Raw genomic sequence first — 22,731 nt, forward strand, 5'->3', positions numbered from 1 at the left:
GTCAAAAACGTCATAGTATATTAAGGCATAAAACGTCAAAAAAACATCATAGTATAATAAGGCATTAAAGGTCATAAAAACATCATAATATGGCAATGAATACAACGACATAGTATATAACGGTATAAAAGTGTCAAAAAACGTCATAGTATAGTATGGCATAGAAATGTCAAAGAACATCATAGTATAGTATCACATAAAATTGTCAAAAAACGTCATAGTTTAGTATGGCATAAAAATGCAAAAAAAACGTCATAGTATAGTATTGTATAAATATGCCAAAAAATGTCATAGTATATTAAGGCATAAAACGTCAAAAAATACATCATAGTATATTAAGGCATAAAAGGTCTCAAAATCCTCATAGTATGGTAAGACATAAGACAACATAGTATAGTAAGGCATAAAAATGCCAAAAAATAAATTAGTTTAGTATGGCATAAAAATGTCAAAAAACGTCATAGTATAGTATGGCATAAAACGTCAAAAAAGCATCATAGTATATTAAAGCATAAAAGGTCATAAAAACATCAGAATATGGCAATGAATACAACGACATAGTATATAACGGCATAAAAATGCAAAAAACTGTCATAGTTTAGTATGGCATAAAAATTTGAAAAATGTCATAGTATAGTATGGCATAAAATGTCAAAAAAACATCATAGTATATTAAGGCATAAAACGTCAAAAAAACATCATAGTATATTAAGGCATTAAAGGTCATAAAAACATTGTAATATGGCAAGGAATACAACTACACATTATATAAAGGCATAAAAATGTCAAAAATGCCATAGTTTAGTATGGCATAAATATTTGAAAAACGTCATAGTACAGCATGGCATAAAATGTCCAAAAAACATTATAGTATATTAAGGCATAAAAGGTCATAAAAACATTATGATATGGCAAGGAATACAACTACACATTATATAAAGGCATAAAAATGTCAAAAATGCCATAGTTTAGTATGGCATAAATATTTGAAAAATGTCATAGTCGTCATGGCATAAAATGTCAAAAAAAAACATCATAGTATATTAAGGCATAAAAGGTCATAAAAACATCATAATATGGCAATGAATACAACGACATAGTATATAACGGCATAAAAATGCAAAAAAATGTCATAGTATAGTATGGCATAAAATTGTCAAAAAACATCATAGTATAGTATTACATAAAATTGTCAAAAAACGTCATAGTATAGTATGGCATAAAACGTCAAAAAAACATCATAGTATAGTAAGGCATAAAAGGTCATAAAAACATCATAATATGGTAAGACATAAGACGACATAGTATATTAAGGCATACAATTGCTAAGAAATGTCATAGTTTAGTATGGCATAAAAATGCCAATAAACCTAATAGTATAGTATGGCATAAAAATACCTCCTTTATTCCTTTCTTTATAAAGTGCATGGAAACTCTTTATTCGACCTCAGTTTGAAGTTATACTGTGTTGGGACTGTAGCCTGATCTTTTGCAAAGATGGTATTAAAAGACACAAAGAAAACTTGATCATTTTGTCAACTTTTTATTTTCATATTTCCATCACAACAGGAAGACATAAATCATGATTAAATCATCATAGTATAGTAAGGCATAAAATGACATAGTAGAGTAAGGCATAAAAATGTCAAAAAATGTCATAGTTTAGTATGGCATAAAAATGTTATAAAACGTCATAGTTTAGTATGGCATAAAACGTCAAAACAACATAATAGTATATTAAGGCATAAAAGGTCAGAAAAATGTCATAGTATGGCAAGGAATACAACGACATAGCATAGTAAGGCATAAAACGTCAAAAAACATCATACTATATTATGGCATAAAAGGTCATAAAAACATTATAATATGGCAAGGAATACAACAAAATAGTATATAAAGGCATAAAAATGCCAAAAAATGTCATAGTATAGTATGGCATAAAACGTCCAAAAAACATGATAGTATATTATGGCATAAAAGGTCATAAAAACGTCATAGTATGGTAAGACATCAGACGACATAGTATAGTAAGTCATACAATTGCCAAGAAATGTCATGGTTTAGTATGGCATAAAGGTGCAAAAAAAGGTCATAGTATAGTATGGCATAAAATTGTCATAGCATAGTAAGGCATAAAACATCAAAAAAACATCACAGTATATTAAGTCATAAAAGGTCATAAAAACATTATAATATGGCAAGGAATACAACGACATCATATATAACGGCATAAAAATGCAAAAAAATTTCATAGTTTAGTATGGCATAAAAGTGCAGAAAAACATCATAGTATAGTATGGCATAAAATGTCCAAAAAATATGATTGTATATTAAGGCATAAAAGGTCATAAAAACATCATAATATGGCAAGCACTGCAACGACATAGTATATAAAGGCATAAAAATGCAAAAAAAGGTCATAGTATAGTATGGCATAAAATGTCCAAAAAATATGATTGTATATTAAGGCATAAAAGGTCATAAAAACATCATAATATGGCAAGCACTGCAACGACATAGTATATAAAGGCATAAAAATGCAAAAAAACGTCATAGTATAGTATGGCATAAAATGTCAAAAAACGTCATAGTATAGTATGGCATAAAATGTCAAAAAACATCATAGTATATTAAGGCATAAAAGGTCATAAAAACATCATAATATGGCAAGGAATACAACGACATAGTATATAACGGCATAAAAATGCAAAAAACTGTCATAGTTTAGTATGGCATAAATATTTTGAAAAATGTCATAGTATAGTATGGCATAAAACGTCAAAAAAACATCATAGTATATTAAGGCATAAAAGGTCTCAAAATCCTCATAGTATGGTAAGACATGAGACGACATAGGATAGTAAGGCATAAGAATGCAAAAAAACGTCATAGTATAGTATTGTATAAAAATGTCAAAAAACGTCATAGTATAGTATGGCATAAAAATGCAAAAAAAAAACGTCATAGTATAGTATGGCATAAAAATGTCAAAAAATGTCATAGTATAGTATGGCATAAAACATCAAAAAAACATCATAGTATATTAAGGCATTGAAGGTCATAAAAACATCATAATATGGCAATGAATACAACGACATAGTATATAACGGCATAAAAATGCAAAAAACTGTCATAGTTTAGTATGGCATAAAAATTTGAAAAATGTCATAGTATAGTATGGCATAAAATGTCAAAAAATTATGATAGTATATTAAGGCATAAAAGGTCATAAAAACATTATAATATGGCAAGGAATACAACGACATAGTATATAAGGCACCAAAATCTTAAAAAACGTCATAGTATAGAATGGCATAAAACATCAAAAAAACATCATAGTATATTAAGGCATAAAAGGTCATAAAAATGTCATAGTATGGCAAGGAATACAACGACATAGTACAGACAGGCATAAAAATGCCAATAAAAGTAATAGTTTAGTATGGCATAAAAATTTGAAAAATGTCATAGTATAGTGTGGCATAAAACATCAAAAAAACATCATAGTACATTAAGGCATAAAAGGTTTTAAAAATGTCATAGTATGGCAAGGAATACAACGACATAGTATATAAAGGTATAAAAAATGCCAAAAAAAAAAAATAGTATAGTATGGCATAAAATGTTAAAAAAAAACATCATAGTATAGAAAGGCATAAAAGGTCTTGAAAACCTCATAGTATGGTAACACATAAGACGTCACAGTATAGGAAGGCATAAAAATGCCAATAAAAGTCATAGTATAGTATGGCATAAAAATTTGAAAAATGTCATAGTATAGTATGGTATAAAACGTCAAAAAAACATCACAGAATGGTATGGCATAAACGGTCTTAAAAACCTCATAGTATGGCCAGGAATATAACGACATAGTATAGTAAGGCATAAAAGTACTTAAAAACCTCATAGTATGGCAAAGAATATAACATCATCGTATAGTATGGCATAAAAACGTCAAAAAAACATCATAGCATATTAAGGCAAGAAAGGTCATAAAAACCTCATAATATGGCAAGGAATACAATGTCATAGTATATAAAGGCATAGAAATGTCAAAAAACATCATAGTATATTATGGCATAAAAGGTTTTAAAAACGTCAAAGTATGGTAAGACATAAGACGACATAGTATAGAAAGGTATAAAAATGCAAAAAAAGTCATAGTATAGTATGGCATAAAAATTTGAAAAATGTCATAGTATAGTATGGTATAAAACGTCAAAAAAACATCATAGTGTATTAAGGCATAAAAGGTCATAAAAATATCATAGTATGGCAATGAATACAACAACATAGTATAGTAAGGCATAAAAATGCCAAAAAACATCATGGTATACTAAGTCATAAAAATGTCAAGAAACGTCATAAAATTCTCAAATCATCGTAAGGCATGAAAATGGCAGTTACAGTTGCCAATCAAGGTATTGTGCATGTCATTGGACATGAGAAACCACACAGTCACAGGGATATCATGCAAACTCCACAAAGAAAGGGCCAAGGCTGGGATTTGAACTCACAACCTTCTCATTATGAAACATTAGTGCTAACCATTGTACTGTTGTGTGTGTCCTTATATCATCATAAAACATGAGAACATCAAAGTATCGTCAGAAATGAAAGCGCTGCAGTGTTTTAAGGAATTAAAATGTTGAAAAAAGTCATAGTATAGTATGGCATAAAATTCTCAAAAACATGATAGTATAGTATGCCATAAAATTGTCATAAAACGTCATAGTTTGGTAAGGCATAAAAATGTCCAGAAAGAGTCATAGTCTATCATAGTATGTCATAAAACGTCACATTATACTAATACATTGGTTTCGCCATTTAACGTAATGCGCATATTTTTGGATTGTGGGATGAAACCAAAGTACCTGGACAAAACTGAGGCAGGTATATGGAGAACATGCAACGCCATACAGTATGTCTCCATGCCCGGGACTTGAACCCACAGCTCTAACCATTGCGTCACCATGCTGCCATTCAAAGAGTCATAGTATACTAAGACATAGAAACATCATAGTATACTAAGGTATAAAAAGTCCTTTGATATTAAGGCATAAAAATGTCATAGTATAGGAAGGCATGACAATGTAAAAAAAAAAAAAAACATCATAATATAGTATGGTATAAAAATGTCATAGTATACAAAGGCATAAAATTGTCCAAAAACATCAAAGTATAGTTTGGCATAAAAATATCAAAAAACTTTATTGTATAGTTTGGCATAAAAATATCAAAAAACTTTATTGTATAGTTTGGCATAAAAATGTCATAGTATTGTAAGGCATAAAAATGTCAAAAAACATCATCGTATACTATGTCATAAAAATGTCAAAAAATGTAAAAAAATGTCATAGTATAGTGTGTGTGCGTGTGTGTGTGTGCGTGCGTGTGTGCTTGTGTGTGTGCCCTCTGCTCAATCACTGTGAGTGACAACGTCACAGCTGAAAACACACCCTGTCACGTGCTGAGTTTCTGTGCAGCTTGTCGATGGGATGGGTGCACTGTGCCACTGTTTCATCATTAACAAAGGGAGCAGAAAAGACTATCCCTGCTTAGCCTAGTCATAACAGAAACTAGTTCTAATGTAGATCGTAGTCGTTACTAAATTGAATTCACATGAAAAAAGAAGATGTCCAAGATGGCAGATTGTGGTTTTCTCTGCCTTTATAAGAAGCTCATTTTAAAACAATGGTGAAAACCAGAATCTTTACAGACATGGGAAGAATTTTTGAAATATCATTTGGCCATAGAAAAGATAATGTCCGAAGATAAAAAAAATAAAATGAAGCTGTGAGCAGAGCTGGGAAGGGGGTCGGTCGTGGGATGGGGAACACAGGACAGAGAACTGGTGTTAAGTGTGTGTGTGTGTGTGTGTGTGTGTGTGTGTGTGTGTGCGTGTATTTATGTTTGTAGAAGGTAGGGGTGGGGATGAGAGGTGTATGTGTGCGTGTAAGATGAAAAACTGTGGTACTACTTAAAAATGTGAATGTACATGTCTCGTGTCTTGCATCTTGTGTTTTATTATTTGTGTATGTGAATAGACCTACTGTATGTTTCATGTTTATCTGACTCCATTCTAAGAAATGGCCGTACTATCTTATCAAGGTATTTGTATTTATCTTGGTTATAAAGAGATTGTAAGCAAAACCTCATGGTTGAGGGCAAGGAATCAAAAGTAAAGAGAGTGATACAAAAAAGAGATGAGTCGTTACAAAATATTTACAGCTGTCAGGTGTAACTGGTGTCTAGCCAATTGAATTAACTGTGACGCTAATGTGAACGTGCACAAAAATGGTCACATGCTGTGAAGTAATCATATATGGGAAGATTTCAAATTACATTTCACAAAAGTAATATAACATCAATTACAAAACATTTCACCAGTAATGTCAAAATAATATCAGTAAGGTTAGCATAAAATTTGATATATTATAGATCTATCTCCCACTGATTTAAAAAGTTATTACATACATATTTCTCAATTTTTTTCACATAAAAATAAAACAGTATATATTTAACAAAGGAGCATTTTCAGAGGATTAACAGATAAGTTTAATGTATTTTCTGCCCCCCCTGACACTAAAATATTTGGAGGAACAGCTTGTGATGATCTGATTGGATAGCACTAAGCAATCAATTTACCAATGTGTGTGTGTATGTGTGTGTGTGTGTGTGTGTGTGTGTGTGTGTGTGTGTGTGTGTGTGTGTGTGTATGTGTGCGCGCAAGACATTTCCTACAGAGTGAGTGAATGACAGTTAACCATGGGAAAAGTATCTCGTGGTTGTTGTGTGGTGTGCTTCAGCACAGTTTTGCACCCTCGATATTGACATATTGATAATCTATCTCATGTTCTTTGCACATGGCTCACTGACATGTGACAGTATAGTGGTTAGCACAACAGTGGAAGTTTCATGGACATTGTCTGAGTTTTCCCAGAAAAATGAAAAACTCATAAAAAAAAAAAAATCTACCTGATCTCTGAAAGATAGCCTGAATGAAAATGATTAATAATATTAATTATATTGATAAAGTTGATCATATTTTTGAGATACAGGGCATGTTTTTAACTCTGAACACTGAACTCTGAACTGTTTCATCCTTGTATCATAATTGCTCTCTCCCACTGTGCTTTATCTTCAGATAACACTGATAAGAGAACAATAAATATTCTCCTATCATACCTTTGATAACAGGTAGAAATTTTTGCTAATGAAGGAACAAACTAATGAGTCAAGAGGTATCCGTCAGCTGAATTGAAAGAGTAACGTAAATCTTTGGATTAGTTAAAATTTTTAATCTTTTAATTTTTCAAATTATCATATTGATATTATGGGAAAAGAATATACAAGTCAGCATTAAACATTCAAAGTTATAAACATTAAGTTAGATGCACATTCATCTAATTTCAAACTACATATTCCTTGAATACAATTATTCATCTCAATTACAAAATAATTTTTACACCTTAAAACGATGTGTTAAGGATCTCAATGTGTCTTTTATACACAATTAAAAAAAATACAAAAGATGAAACCTGATAAAACGTTGAAACATGTTGAAACAGGTCTTTGTCTGCCACATCAAACCTATGCTCTGCTAGGACAGATTTTGTGCAGATCTAATTGTGACTATATCTACTGTATACTAGTGCACAAAGGCCATGGCACCTTCAGGAGTTTTCACATTTCAACAGCATAGAGTATAATATAACCTAACAGCATGTGCTGGCCAATAACACTCACTTTACTTTGCATTGCTCTTTCAATGACTGTTAATATTGTGAGTGTCAGTATTGACTCTGTTCACCATTAGATTCACAAACACTACTAATTTGTAATTCATCATTTTAGTCCTCTCATTACAATATAAACATCAATCAGTTTCATCAGTTTTTCATGAAATAATGTATGGATCTTGGTGTAAAAAATTAAACATATCAATGTTGTTGAGATCTATAAGTATGTACAATTTGGTGCAGATCCTGATGATAATCTGGATCTGACAGACATGTAGGATTGTTTGGCCTTGGTGGAGGTATGCGCTCTACAGTGAAATTCTAGTTCAACTGATTTTTAGGATAAGTGGCAATTTTCTCAGCCTATTCGAGTTAAAGTTAGAAACTCAAGTATTATAGGATAGGTTTGGTAATATTCTTATAGAGTTATAAATTATAATCTTATATAATTTGTCTCATTGTCCACAAAGCCCATTAAAAGAACCGACAATGAATAGGTCCAACTAACAAGTATTTACTGTGTAACCAAAGCCTGATTAATCCTCCGTGTTATAGACCTCCACTGTTGCGTCATCAGCTTTGGTAACATGCTCATAGTAACATTACTAACAAGTTGATGTTAAGCAGGTATGTTTACCATGTTCACAACTTTTAGTTTTGCAGGTGTTTGGTTATAAACCAAGTATTTGACAATTTTAAAATATGACCTGATTACGGCACTAGAGGAAAAGTCAGGGGATCACCAAAATCATTAAGTTTCTCCTCTGGGGACCATGTATGTCACCCCAAAATTTCGTGGTAATCCATCAAGTAATTGTTGAGACATTTCAGTCTTAACCAAAGCAGTGGTCCGACTGACCAGTCAACTGGTTTTGGTAAATGTGTATTAATCCGCAGCTTTAAATAGTCCCCAACAAATGCACTATTTCCCTCTGTTTGAGTAATGTTTGCTAAAAACTACAGTGCCCAGCTGCTTTATTCAGTTCAAAATTGTTCAGCCTTGTTTAAAAATTAAAGTGTTTTTTTCATGTGCTGCTTCTAAGATTTATGGTTTCGGCAGGAGCCAGTTGGCTTGAGGCTGAGTGACAGAGTATGCAAAGTAATAAAGTATTGAGAGATTGACTTACACATTGTTGGCTTTGGTCTTTCCATGAGATTATCTGATGATAACAAAAATATAAAATATTGCCAGCCATATCCTTTAAAGGCCACACCAGTTAACACCATACAGTAGGAAGCCCAACATTTTCCTGCATGTGGTATTTTCTGACAGTTAGAAATCCCTTCACAGCCATTTCATCTTACACTACAAGATCTATTAAAAGTAATAACATAAATATTGTGGAAATTTTTGTTTTGTCCTGAATGCCTTGAGCAATATGCTTCTTTGCATCAAGCACAATCAAACACACATATATATAAAAATCTCACAGCTCACAGCTGCGTCATTTTCAGAATCTTTAGCTCTATCTTTATCTCATTTTCTACCTCTTTTTCTGCACTCATTGCAGGGTTATCATATACCTCTCTGTGTGGCTTGTTGTTGTTTTCCACACACTCTTTCTCTCTGTGTTCTTGGTCATCAGCAGCAACTTGGCAGCATTTGCAGCAGCAACAGCATTTGGCAGTAATCACACCAACCACTTTGTCCCAGGGAGCCAGTGAGTGAGCCCAGAGAGGGAGGAAATCCCAGGATCGCAGTGCTGCAGGCAAACACCCAGGTTTCCGTTTCTGCAGCACATTGATCACCACGATGATGATCAATATGACGACTAGAGGTCCACCCACACCTACCAATACCTGCCAGCCAGCCAGCGACAGGCTGAAGACTAAGAGCGGAAAAAGGAAGAAGCAGCAGATGATGTAGACAGCAGCAAACCAGCGGTAGGTGGCGGTGATGTTGCCCAGACCTTTAGCCAGCCGGATAGGGACGCGGGTGAAGGGGATTGGATACCACAGAATGATGCCAGAAATGTTGAACAGGAAGTGCACAAGGGCAATCTGGAGCAATCAAGAACAAATTTTATTGGTATGGTTCAGTCATTATTTTTCTTCTCGTAAAATAAAAAATTGGAACACTATTACTGTATATATAAAAATAAACACTTACATAGTCTATATGAGTGACTCTTTAGACTATCAGGGAAAACTACATATTTATAAAATATATCAATGAAAATGTTTGGTAATGCTTCATTTTGCAGGTCTATAATTTTCTAATAATTTCCTTGAAAAAGTTTCCTTATGTGATTTGGCATTGATAAAATCAAAGTCAGAGACTACAAAATGTATTTGACAATTGACAATGACAATTTCATCCAAAAGTTTCCAAAAATGTGTATTTAAATATGTTTAAGTAGAGCTGTTCTTTCAAATAAACTCTGACTTTTATTATGCATCTCAAATTACATATCTATTTTCAAGAATTTAAAGTTGCAATAAATACCGTCTTCGATTTCACAATTAATGATATCCCCTATGGATTATGATACAATTCAAAATTGTAATATTTAAAATTGGTCATTTCGATTTTTAGTCCTAAACGTGAAAGCAAATGTAAGAAATATGTTCTATAATAAAAGCAAAATTTATCCTGAAGATAAATATATTTAGAATAATATCTACACAACTAGGAAAAAACAGGCTTCCTCTACTTTATAGATTTTATATCTCTGAAAAATCAAAAATAAATTAACTTAAACTCAAAAAGATAATCTGGTCATTCTACATGTTTCTGTGTGAATTACTGACCTGTAGCGCATTAGCTAGTGTGTCTCCAGGACTAGCCATGGCTGCCAAGATGGCTGTGGTGGTTGTGCCAATGTTTGAACCCAGTGACAATGGATATGCTCTCTCTATGGTGATGACACCAATACCTACTCAAACAAAAGAGACACTGATTAAAGTAGACACACACACATTTAAACATTTACACCTCCCCTTTGTCTCGTAAGTTTCCAATAGATAGATAGATAGATAGATAGATAGATAGATAGATAGCGTAATTTTCAAATGAAAAAAAACAGAAGGAATGAAATGGATGGATGGTGGGATGGAGGAGTGACCTCACCAACAAGTGGAGTGATAGCTGATGTGAAAACCGAACTGCTCTGCACAATGAAGGTCATTCCAGCTCCGACTATTATGGCAATGTAACCAGTGACCCAACCAAATGGAAATGGGAAATCTGCACACACACACACAAACAGATACATATATGCAAACATTCACAACACATCCATGTGTTAGTAACCAATGCAATTACATCCAATTTATTCCACTGGCTGCTCACCTGTGTTGAGGATCTTCTTGATGACTGCAGCCACCTGTCCCTTCAGCATGGAGTTGAGCAGCTTGACGATGAGGACCAGACAGGAGCAGAGCACCAGCAGAGAGAGAGCCAGCAGGATCAGACCCACAAACAGGTCAGGCAGATGTACATCCACAAAGAGGTGTGTACCTGAACACACACGGAAAATAAACACCTGAAATTTCTGCATTAAGTATGACAGATTTTTTTTTTTTTTAACCTGCATCAATTGATTTTTTTTCTGGCCATTTGCTGGGTCAATAAATCTGTAGCCTGTGAAACCAAAACATTGAACTGAAAGACACTAAAAAGCTGCATCAAGGAAAGGATGATCTTCCCATAACTGCACAGTTAGGTGGCTGAGTTTGTTTAAACATTTTTGTCATGTCATGTGATACTTTTGTAAGTTTTATAAGTTTAGTATATTTATGTATATCATGATGAGTATATCATACTTTTACCAGACTTGTAGATCACCCTTTTTTAAATTCAGTGTGGCAAAAAAAACAAAGTAGATGTTAAATTCTGAGAATTGTGGACTTACATTTCTGGACATTATATGTTTCAGAAATGTTCTTCAGTGTGAAGGTGTAGTTGCCATCCACCCAGCAGAGAGACGGAGAGGTGCAGTTCTCTGGACCAGGAACTGTTACGTTCATTAAGGTCTGAAACACAGCGGCAATTTGACTATAAAGACTTGAATTTCAATGTGTTTGGATATTTGGTATGCAGCGGACGTGTTTTGGACTTACTGTGTTGGTGAAGGTTTGGCACCATTTCTTGACGAGACTCTTATTCCTGGCTTCTGCGTCTCCAGTGGCAATCCCACTAAGGACAGATTCATCCAACTAAGTCAAAGGGAAAGAGAAGGAATGTGGAGGTCAACCATGTTGAAGATAACAATGTTATAAATTGCATCTTATTGCTCTATATAGCTACATGACTACTGTCTGATGGATGAAATATGCCTTACAACACAATGTTGTATGATGGTTCGATGATGTAGATGATGTATAGCCTACTGTAATTCCCTCTGGATAATTTCAGCTAAATGTTGACATCCTATGTTAAAGATAAAGTCTCCCAGATATTTGTAATATCAATCACATCTAAAGATGTTAAAGGTACCCTGTGGAGTCTTTTTTACATTCAGTGTTTTTCAACAATGTTTCACCTGTGTATCCTTGGTAACCTTTAATGAGCCAACAACAATAATTTTCTTCTGACTTGAGCTGTAAAGATAGTTAGCACAAGCAACAATAACATCATCAGAATGACATTTTACCTGTATGATTGACTCTGTGAGGACATCAGTGATCACATTTAACAGGTCTGGGGCCTCCCCGCTCTGGATTTTGAAAGAGTCGATGACGAGCTTAGTGACCTCGTACAAATAACCAGTGGCCACCTCCAGAGGCAGCAGCACCAACACTGACAGCCAGTTGAAGAAGTCGTGCACTGTGGCCCCTGCAAAAGCCCTAGGTGCAATGTGAAAAGGTAGATAAAGGCAAAGTAAAATTACCTTTCTTCTTAATGGAAGCCTAATATCACTGTAAAGCATAACTTTATATTGGAAAAAATCTCCAAATTTACAGGTTTGTAATATTTCAGGTAAGCCTGAAGTATTTGTAGTTTTTAGATGAACGGACGGATTTAATTTTGTAGATTAAATAGTGAAAACATAATGTTTTGTAAATTTCCACCACTTCTTAGGGCTAATGAAACTCATGAAAACCCATGGCCACAAAGCTCTAAAACAGCTGATTACTTAGCTCATTAAAAAGTTGACATTTTGGATATGTTGTAAATGTAAATGAAAATGTGATGAAATTTTATTACTTAAATGTTGACTTCCTGCTCTGGTGCACTTGATGTTGTAAGTTGTTACCAGTGTTATCTAGTTTTGGACTTACACATTTCTGGGCATGGGTAATTAATTTTATAACAGGCCAAAGTAATTACCTGATTGCTACAGCAATAAAATTGAATTCATCAGTCATGTATTAGATACAATTGCACTATGTGAATGAGTACGATTTTCCCAGAATAGGTCTGTGCATTGTAGTAATTCACAGTAGAGTACATGTTCTTAAGATGTTTTTTGTGAGCTCTCTGAACTACAGAGGAAAGGTGTAAAAGGGAAGCTCCCCATGAAACACAAAATGATTACCTCCGAAAGGTGCTACGGTCACCAGCCTGTGTCATTGCGACAAGCGTGTTGGTGACAGAGGTGCCAATGTTGGTGCCCATGATGATAGGGACAGCCAGCTGGACCGTCAGCACTGCCAAAGGACACAGGTTTCCGTCATCATCCCCCTCCTCCACACCGCCAACTTCATTATCATTCATGCATACTATATGTTTTCTGTGCATGGATGTGTATCTTTCTGTGTGTGTGTAGTGTGTGTGTGTAGTGTGAAGCCTCATACTCACATCCAGAGGAGACCATGCTGACAACTATGGAGGAGGAAGTGGACGAGCTCTGCACCAGCAGAGTGACCAGGACACCGATAACCAAACCAGCCAGTGGGTTGGACAAAACTGAGTTGTCCTGAAAGATGTCACCTGCTGTTTTACCTAGATATGGTGAACATAGGAGCATGTACACTTTCAAAAAGGGCTTTTCACATAGTTTTTATACATAGTTTTTCTTCATGCATGGAGAGAAATTTGATAGAATATAAATCACAGTATACCACTTATCTGTAAATGTCTGGTATGAACAGAACGAATGATTACAGCAGGCAATGTCCATATGGGGACCTGAGCTTTTTGGTTTTTTTAAGACAGACTTGAAAAACTGTGAACCTGCCTTTTATTATTCCCACATGCATTTTTCCTACTGTGACAAGGCAAAATGTCTTGTGTGGTAAAAGGTCTATAGGATTACAACACCCACACATGGGTACAGACAAGTGTTAGTGTATTTACCTCCAACAAGCTGGAAAGCTGAGCTGAGAATATCGAGGGAGCAGATGAAAATGTAGAGGAAACCCAGCAGCAGGACCAACTTCCCCACTGACACCAGCACTCTCAGCACCTTCCCTTTGGTATCCAGAGCTGACAGAGTAAATGAATAGGATTAAAGACAGAATGAAAAAGAAAATAAACATTTTTTTTATTTATCATTATCATTTACAAAGATTTCTTCAGCTTCTCCTGTATGGGCCTTTTTCACGCAGACATTTCCACTTGTCATATCAGGAAAACCACAATATAATTAATGCCTTTAAAAGTGACTGTAGACTGTAGCCCTTCATATAAAAATAGCTGTTTATATAATCATAAATAATTAATATGCCGTCACTCTTGCAGTAAATTGCAGTGGCTATTATAACTTTTAAAACTGTTGATTTCACTGAACAATAACTTTGCCTCACCTCTCGTTATCTTGTCTGTTGGCACAAACTCAGCTGTCTCTCCGGCTACTAATTGGATCACATCCATTATTATTTATGATCTGTGCTTACTAAATAATTACATCAGTATCTCTAAGTACACTGTTTTATTGTTCTTCAAATGAGACAATATGTCTTGGTAGTTCAACCAACTACTGTGTCCAAAGTATTCACCACAGTGTTCAAGTTTTTATTTATTTTACTTCACAACATAGAATCATTATTGATTTAATGTGGCTTTTTTGACACTGACATCAACAGAAAAAAGACCCCTCAATGTCAAAATTTTTACAAAAATTAAAAAGTGGTTTAAATTGATAATAAATATCAAAATACAAAATACCTGTTTGCATCCAGGTATTCACCTGTTGTAATAGGACACACGTGTGTCACAATTAGTTAAATCACCTGTGTGTAGCCAAGAGGTTTCAGTTTTGTATAAATACAGCTACATCATGAAAGTTCATGAGGACGAAGGAACAACTCAGCAGAAAAGCCCCATTAAATCTACTGTGCTTCATCATTATTAGATAATAAAACACTTTTTATTGGCACTGTAATGAGGAGTCACCCCAGACTTGTTACACTGCGTATCCTGTGAATATCTTAATGTATGTGATGTACAGTGTCCCGTGTGATTATGTAATAAAATGATATGGTGCACTTTATCATATCTACTTCAGAGTATATGTGATACATCAGTAAGTGTATAACTTACTGCGTATGCATATCTAATCAGGACACGTCCTTTAAAAATACAAGGATAAGACAACACTTGTACTAATAACAATGTTACACAAGTACATAACAAGTTCTCACCTGACCATGGGACCCCAGTGTCCTTCAGCTCTGGCAGGTTCCATGGGTCTACATCCTCCGGCTCCTCCTCAATCAATGCCACAGTGGAATGTGCAGGACTAGCTTTGACTGCTGAGACAGACAAAAAGCCTCAATACATTTACTGTCCTTTTAGTACGATACATTATACATAACTGCTACCTGATTTCATCAGTAGCCTTCTGTTGGATTTCAAATACCTTTGCTTTTATTTCCATGTTTCTCATCGTGGTCTTCCTTGCTTTTGTTCTGAGGAACCATTTGCTGAAAAAAAGAGAAAAGAAATACAACACTAGGATTTAATTAAAAAATGCTATATATCTATTTTGGAAATGGTTTATTTCTCAAGTTTTATTTGTCAATATCTAAAGGTTACAGAGGATTGTTTCTAGGAACTGTAAGTAAGTAAAGGATGAGGTGTCAGTGTCTCCAGATAATAGATTTCTCATTTTGTTAAATCTCTAATTAGCTGTTGGCCAATCTTACATATGAATAATTCCCAAAATCACCTTGACAGTCAGTTTGACATCAGGACCAGAAATATCACACACACACACACACACACACACACACACACACACACACACACACACACACACACACACACACACAAATACACACACACTTTCCCTCACATGCCACAGTATTGATCTTATCATCACATGGTGGAGCTGCAGTAAAATTCCATTCACACAACAGTATGACACAGAGGGAAAGCTACCAGCTAAATCGATATTAAAAAATATTTTACACTTTACAGTTAGATATGTTTCATTTAAAGTATTAACTATTGATCAAATTCTCTTAAACATATTAATACTATATCATGTTATTATATCATATTATTATCATATATATCATATTATATTTTTACTGTTTTCTATGATTTCGTGTATATAAAAATATGTCTATACCAGTTACTACATATTCATATTGAACATGAATTTTCATGAACATAATCATGTCTGAAGTTTTTCTTTCATCATAACACAATTCTGTGTTAATATTAATAATGTTGTCAAATGAGTTGCTAAGCACACATACAATGTGGTCATAAAAATTAGAAATGGTTCTTGCTTTAAAACTTATATAAATCAATTTTGTTTGTAAAAAAAAAAATACACTGAACTTGAAAACTTAAAAATGAGTGTAACATTAATTATTAATAAGTTATTAATAAGTTAATATGTATTATTAATAATCTTAATGCCAGTGGTTATAAGATTTTACATTCTTGATTTCATTCAAACTAAAAAATATCATAAATTGATATTACAGCATTGTGCAGTGACAGCAGACTGATAGAAGCCATGTTTGTTCTTACCTGTGGCGGGCGTAGTGAGTCCATGCTCCGTGTGCGCTGGCTGAGCTCACCTGGGCTTCAGGTTCAGAAATGCCTCCACACTGGCAGAGTAGAGGGGTGGGAGGGCTCCGTGGAGGGCAGCAGGGCAAGTGATGTATCAGTGTCACATCCCCGGAGCAGGGCTGTCTCATAGATAAGCTGAACACACCTTTCAAACTTTGATTAGCCTTACCTGATTCTGTTGTAATCTCTTGTGTGTGTGTTGCAAACCAGCTCACATTGTACCTGATAAGTCTTGAGATGGCAGTATCTACCTTCAGCTGCACCTCCACACCTGCTCTTATTAACCTGTAGGCTACGACTTACCTAAATAGTTTACTGGTTTTGTTTCCATTTACAACTGTGTCCATTTATTTGAAATAAAAATAAAAAAATTCTACCTACTTGTTATCTAATACTCTGCCCTGTTACATCTGTCATGCACAGGCCTCAGAGTGATGATAGTTCCAGCTGGTGGACCCTGACATTATTCATAGGAGAGGAGTTGCAGAGAGGATGGCTGGCAAAGGTTTATCCCACTAACTGATAGACCACATGTGGGTGTTGTGGGGGTGGGGTACAGGAAATGTGTGGTTCAGGCACCACTTCACTTCATGTATGTGTGTATGTTCTATTTCTGGAGCAGTATATATAATTTTTTTGGATCAGTCTATTGATTCTCTTAATACAGCTACCCATCGGTCAATACTTCAAAATATCAATGACCTAAGTTTAGGCCTATAAAACTGTTAAGAGAACTTAGAGGAGGAAAGTCAGCCTGGGCCATGCTGATGCACTGAATTTCCATGGAAGCTGTGACCTGACAATGTTAAGTGAGGACAGGAGGGGAATCCAACATCCTCTTTGACAGCCTCTGTCTCTCCCTGTCTCTCCCTGTCTCAGTTGCACACACACACACACACACACACACACACACACACACACACAGTCACCACTACTGCACTTTTAGATCCAAATGCAAAAGTGCCCTTTGTCAAACTTCATTTATTCTGGGAGTGTCCCAGGATTCAGAAAAAAAATCAAGCCTCCATGCTTAATTTTTATCCTTTACCTTTTAACCTTTTATACACTCAGCTGCCATTTTATCAGGTACATCGAGCTAAAACTAATGCAATCTAATGCAACAGTCCAGCAATACAATTACCTTTATGAACATTATAATGTTCCGTTTTTATGGAAACTGTTTTAGAGAGGTGTTCATTCAAATGTGCAGGTGTTTCTAATATTTTCTACATCAATTTTATACCAATGAGGGAAGAAACCCCTTTTATCATAAAACAATATTGATACATTAATTGACATTGATATTTTTAAAATATAGGTAATTTGCACCCATGTGCCAACATATCACACCAGAAGAGCACTTCAGTGACCCAGGTGCCCATCTGGTTAACTCAAGTGCCCCCACATAAACCTGATGACACTCACATGCCACTATTGATCGTCCTAGGTGACCCTCTGCAGACCAATGCATCCAAGTACCAATCTGCCAAAATGTTCCCATAGTGCTATTGTGATCAGCCCAAGTGCCCTGCCACTCTGGTGTGACCTTAGCTTAACGAGAACGAACCTTAACCCTCCAGAAGAGGTACTCTGTCATGCACACCAGTACAGATCAGACACAAATGATTTCCAGTCTGGTCTCTCCTGTTATGTCATGTTGCCAGTAAAGCTGAATGGATAACTGGGGCAACAAAGAAAAAAAGAATACAGCTCTATTTTTAGGTTTATCAATAAATGTTATAGACTATCGATTGTGATCTTGTCTCTCCCCTCGGTCTCTTCTTCGCTGGAGCAGCTATGGAAAAACAGATGAACTCCATCTTGAATCCTCTTGAAATCCTTTTACTGAATTTTGAGTAAAAATATAAATGTTTTTTTTTTTAACGTACGTAACCACATGCAAGAGGTAATCAATGTCTTCATTGTCAAGTAGCATCTAAGTGCAACAGCATCACCTAGGCACCATACAAGGCTATTACAACATTTTATTATTCCGTTCTTAATGGCAGATTCTTGACATTATTCAGATATAAATAACCCAGCTGACAGCTGCATTTGGACTCAGAGAAAACATTATTGTTGTAATCAGTACTATATGGATACAGCCAGCACTTGGCTGGAATACACTTCCATTTTGATAATCCTGAAACCTGTGGTAGAACACTGGGATACATTTTTAGGGGTACGTGAGGAGATTAATGAAAGAGGACAGGAAAAAAAACTAAGTTTTGATGCACAAATCTGTTCTCTCGCTCTCTTTTTCTCTAATATATATTTTTTTTGTGAAATATTGTTTACTTGTACGTTTTTGGTCCTCAAACAGTTGACTGAAGAGTTAAGAGGGGAAATGTCTCTTTGGTGGAACTGAAGACTTTTGAAAAATGAATAAGGGCCACAAAAAAGACACATCCCAGTCCCGGGATGACTTGTCATTATCTGTACAACCAGTAGAGGACGTAGTTCGACTTTTTGATACCCTACGATGAGCCTTGAACTTTCAAAATAAAAGATCGTGTTTAAAATTCAACTTCTTACCTTATGTGCTCTTTGCGGCTTGGCATACCAATTAAACAGTAATGTATGATTATTTCAAAATAATTCGCCCCGTTTAGTTGTTATGGGTATTCACTGAGAAACTTAAAAATGTATATACTGAAAACAACAAAACATTCCTCTGCTCATGGAACCTACCTACCTTTTTTTTTTTACTTCCGGGTTATGTCAGTGTTAGCTGGAGCAATGACATTGTACCAAACAGTAAAGAAGTCAGCCTTGCCAGTGGCTTATACTTTGTTATTTCACATGCTTTGAAAAGGTGACATTAACACCGACATTGTCGTCAACATGTCATCCACCACTACGGGTTTTTCGCAGGAGCAGCAGCGCAACGGAGCACAGGTAAGCACGACGGTAAACACGCATTTTGTAGGCTAACAATGTGCCAAGGTGTTAGCTGGTTTAGCGGTAACTTTAGATGAACTGCAAGTGCTAACGGTCTCGTAAGAAACGACGCGTGTAGTTGCCTGTTGTTTTTATCGTATTAGTTTGTCTGAAAAGTGGGACTGTCTGTGTAGGTTTCGTGTCTTCTGCTTGTTATCTAACACATTTGTGGTGTATGTGTCAACTTGTAGGCGCCAGTGGGCATGGACTACATCCCCACAGAAGATGAGAGAAGGGTGTTTAGAGAGTGCAACCAAGAGAGCTTTTGGTACAGGTGTAAGTTTATGTCTTGCACATACAAGTCAGATGATGTGTTTTAAGGGTACAAGGTAGAAAGCTGTTTCTCTGACACTTCTGTCTCGAGTCATTGACATCTACATGCTTCCTTAACAGCGGTGCCCTTCTCTGTGGTCAGCATGGCTATCACTCAAGCCCTAGTTGCCAGAGGTAATACTGCAAAACAAATCAACAAAATATAAGTAACTCGGATATAAATTCATCTTGAACTTTAATTTGACCCTGTTCTGCTTAAATCTGTAGGGACACTGTCTGCATCTCCAAGGTTTGGATCGCTCCCCAAAGTGGCCTGTAAGTTCATAAAGGTTAAAGCTGGAAGATAAACACACACGGATTCCTCATATTAATGAGTAGACACCTCTCAGACTACTGTTAAACAACTTAACCACACCACAAACTCTAGCCTCTACATTTGACCACTAAATTGAATCAACACCTCTGACAGTTTCGTACTCTAACACTAACACAGTTTATAAAGCTGGAATAATTTGAAAGTTGTTTTCATGGATGTGATATGAAACTAGACATCCTAAGCCAAAAAGATGTTGCATCATACTTCCTGAGGTGTAAAAAAAATGATACTTAAAATTTCTCATATGCTGAATTTCTAATGGCTCCGTCTTTGTTTGTAAAGATGTACGTATCATTTGTATGAGCAATTATTTATTTGTTTTTCGCTCCAGTTGCTGGCTTCTGTGGCTACCTGGCTGGGAAGATGTCATACATGAAAACGTGCCAGGAGAAGTTCAAGAGGTTGGAGAATTCTCCTCTGGGAGAAGCCCTCAGACAGAGGACAAGACTGCCTCAACAAAAGTGAGTACCACACACTTGCATACTACTGCATGTTTTTAATCTACCAAATACCCTATTACCACTATTTTGTTCTCCGCAGTTCCAGGGGTCCCCAGTCAGAGCTGAGTGACTCAGACACCCAGTCATTGGACCCCATGTTCCAGCCAGCAGAAGCCCCCAGCCAGATGCCCAGTCATGCCAGAGATTATGAATATGGCTTCAGGCCAGAGCAACCCATGCAAATGGACAGAACAGATGATTTCAGTGCTCCAGGTAACACAGAGTGTCAATGTATGAGCTTTTCAAAAACAGTGCACTAATGATCATCGTTCGTGCAAATGCGTGTATTGCTCTTGGACCAGCTGTTCAGTGTAAACCAACAATACAACACTAACTTTTGTTAATCATCACTGTAATCTGTGAAATTGTTAAATAGTCATTTAGCTGATAAAAGCCAAATCTTTGCCAGCTATTAACGTTTTCAAATGACAAACCATGAGGCCAAGAAGAAGATCAAACAATTGATCAGTGTATTTTTGTTTGGTTTTCAAGCTGATCTCAGTATCTGGTATATATAACCCGAACTAAACCAAACTGATACCGTGTGATGTCTGTATATATGGCTTCACAATAAAGCACACGGCAGATTTAGATGCATTGTAATACTGCTGCTAAATGTGAAACATTGTTACCAGTTTACAATTGGTCAGATATTTGCAGTAGAATTATTACTGGATTGATTTTGCAATTCATTTTCAAGATGTTGGCCAAAGTCACTAGTATGGCAATGTTTAGGTTAATGTGTAACATTTTCTAAAAGTTTCAGTGAATGAAGTTGAAGGAAAAAACATTGCACTCAACCAAAAACAAAAAGGGAGCTGTAGATTGCTTAGGTCTGTAACCAATTATTTTCAAAATCAATTTTCATTTACGGATTATTTTCTAGATTAATTGTTTTCTATATATAAAATCAGAAAACAGTGAAAAATGTTCACAATTTCCCAAAGCCCATGTCTTGTTTTGTCAAATGAACAGTCTAAAACGCAAAAGATATTCAGGGAAAGCATTAAATCCTTGCTTTTAAGAAGCTTGAACCATCAAATATTTGGCATTTTTACATGGAAAAATTACTTAAATGATCAGTCAATAATCGAAATAGTTGCCAAATAATTTCCTATTAGTGGACAAATTGTAGCTCTAGGTGTGAGCAGCTATATAAGGCCTTCTTTCCAGTGATGGACATAGAAAATATAGATTAAAAGGGCATTATTATAAATGTAGATATACAAAAGAAAAACATGCAGCGACCTGTTTCTCTGTCTCTGTCCCCATCAGCTTCAGCCCAGTCATATGTGGAGGAGGAGGAGCCCAGGAGGAAGCCTATCCTCTATGAGGACCTGAGGCTCAAAAACAGAGAGAACTATGAGGTTACACTCACCCAGAAGGCTGAAACACTGCTGAAATCAACACCTGAGAAGGAACGAGAAAGACCCAAGAAAGATGGTAAGCTGCTACTGCAGAGATGTGGAAAACACTTGCTGGGTTAGGTAAAGTTAAGAGGTTAATATTCAAGTACATCTGTGGCTTTAAATTCATTTGTGAAACAGACTTTTTCCGTTTTCTCTCTTATGTTACAGTGAAGAAGAACATCTATGGAGACGCATGGGAAGACTGAGCCCTTATTTGATCCTAAGATGTGATCTGTACTCTGGAATCACAGACACTATAATACACAGGCAGCTCAGTCGCCACTTTGCTCCAGTGTGACTTGGCCTCAGGTGTCACGAAGCTGTATGAGTTTCTGATCAGTATATATTTGTGTGTGAGTCAATTAAACCAAACTGATTTAGGACTAAAACGGTCTATCTCTGTGCTTTGGTATTAGTTTGAATCGAGTGTTTTCACCTTCACTAGCACAAAATGTAAATAAAAATTACCAAAAACAATACTGAAGCTACATTTTACTGCTGTTAGTGTAATTTGCATGCACCCAAGATAGTTTGTTCACAAGCCACTGATAGTTTGTTGAATTTGCTCATGTATACCAAG

At 35.5% G+C, this 22,731-nt stretch overlaps 2 protein-coding genes across 3 annotated transcripts; one reads left to right on the plus strand and one right to left on the minus strand.

Annotated features, from left to right (window-relative positions):
• Positions 1-7,286: 7,286 nt before the first annotated feature.
• Positions 7,287-19,379, minus strand: slc34a2a (solute carrier family 34 member 2a). Of its 2 annotated transcripts, none has more exons than XM_023419220.2 (13): positions 16,612-19,379; positions 15,488-15,551; positions 15,270-15,377; positions 13,984-14,112; positions 13,486-13,629; positions 13,223-13,334; positions 12,338-12,530; positions 11,805-11,900; positions 11,597-11,717; positions 11,035-11,202; positions 10,813-10,929; positions 10,494-10,618; positions 7,287-9,743 (listed from the first exon to the last, which is right to left on the minus strand). In XM_023419220.2, the coding sequence occupies exons 1-13, from the start codon at positions 16,633-16,635 to the stop codon at positions 9,177-9,179; spliced, it is 1,968 nt and encodes a 655-aa protein (XP_023274988.1). In that variant the 5' UTR covers positions 16,636-19,379; the 3' UTR covers positions 7,287-9,176. The 2 variants fall into 2 exon arrangements, with proteins under 2 accessions (XP_023274988.1, XP_023274987.1); XM_023419219.2 differs by having other exon boundaries at positions 15,270-15,380.
• Positions 19,380-22,540, plus strand: unm_sa25545 (un-named sa25545). The gene is made up of 8 exons (XM_023419231.2): positions 19,380-19,551; positions 19,785-19,869; positions 19,987-20,040; positions 20,134-20,181; positions 20,574-20,703; positions 20,783-20,955; positions 22,018-22,185; positions 22,320-22,540. Exons 1-8 carry the CDS (start codon positions 19,498-19,500, stop codon positions 22,355-22,357), a joined length of 750 nt encoding a protein of 249 aa, XP_023274999.1. The 5' UTR covers positions 19,380-19,497; the 3' UTR covers positions 22,358-22,540.
• The last annotated feature ends 191 nt before the right edge of the window (positions 22,541-22,731 follow it).

The sequence above is a fragment of the Seriola lalandi genome, unplaced genomic scaffold, assembly GCF_002814215.2.
Source record: "Seriola lalandi dorsalis isolate HSWRI2012SDOR001 ecotype SW California unplaced genomic scaffold, Sedor1 jcf7180002054591, whole genome shotgun sequence".
In the NCBI taxonomy this organism is placed as follows: Eukaryota; Metazoa; Chordata; class Actinopteri; order Carangiformes; family Carangidae; genus Seriola; species Seriola lalandi.

Bases quoted from the DNA above. Each gene is read 5' to 3' on its own strand.
- unm_sa25545 (XM_023419231.2), top strand. From the start codon at position 19,498: ATGTCATCCACCACTACGGGTTTTTCGCAGGAGCAGCAGCGCAACGGA. The intron at 19,870-19,986 runs GTAAGTTTATGT...CTTCCTTAACAG, and splicing joins AGAGAGCTTTTGGTACAGGT to CGGTGCCCTTCTCTGTGGTC. The intron at 20,182-20,573 runs GTAAGTTCATAA...TTTTCGCTCCAG, and splicing joins ATCGCTCCCCAAAGTGGCCT to TTGCTGGCTTCTGTGGCTAC.
- slc34a2a (XM_023419219.2), bottom strand. From the start codon at position 16,635: ATGGACTCACTACGCCCGCCACAG. The intron at 11,901-12,337 runs GTAAAATGTCAT...CCTTTGACTTAG, and splicing joins TCACAGAGTCAATCATACAG to TTGGATGAATCTGTCCTTAG. The intron at 11,203-11,596 runs GTAAGTCCACAA...GTGTGTGTTCAG, and splicing joins AACATATAATGTCCAGAAAT to GTACACACCTCTTTGTGGAT.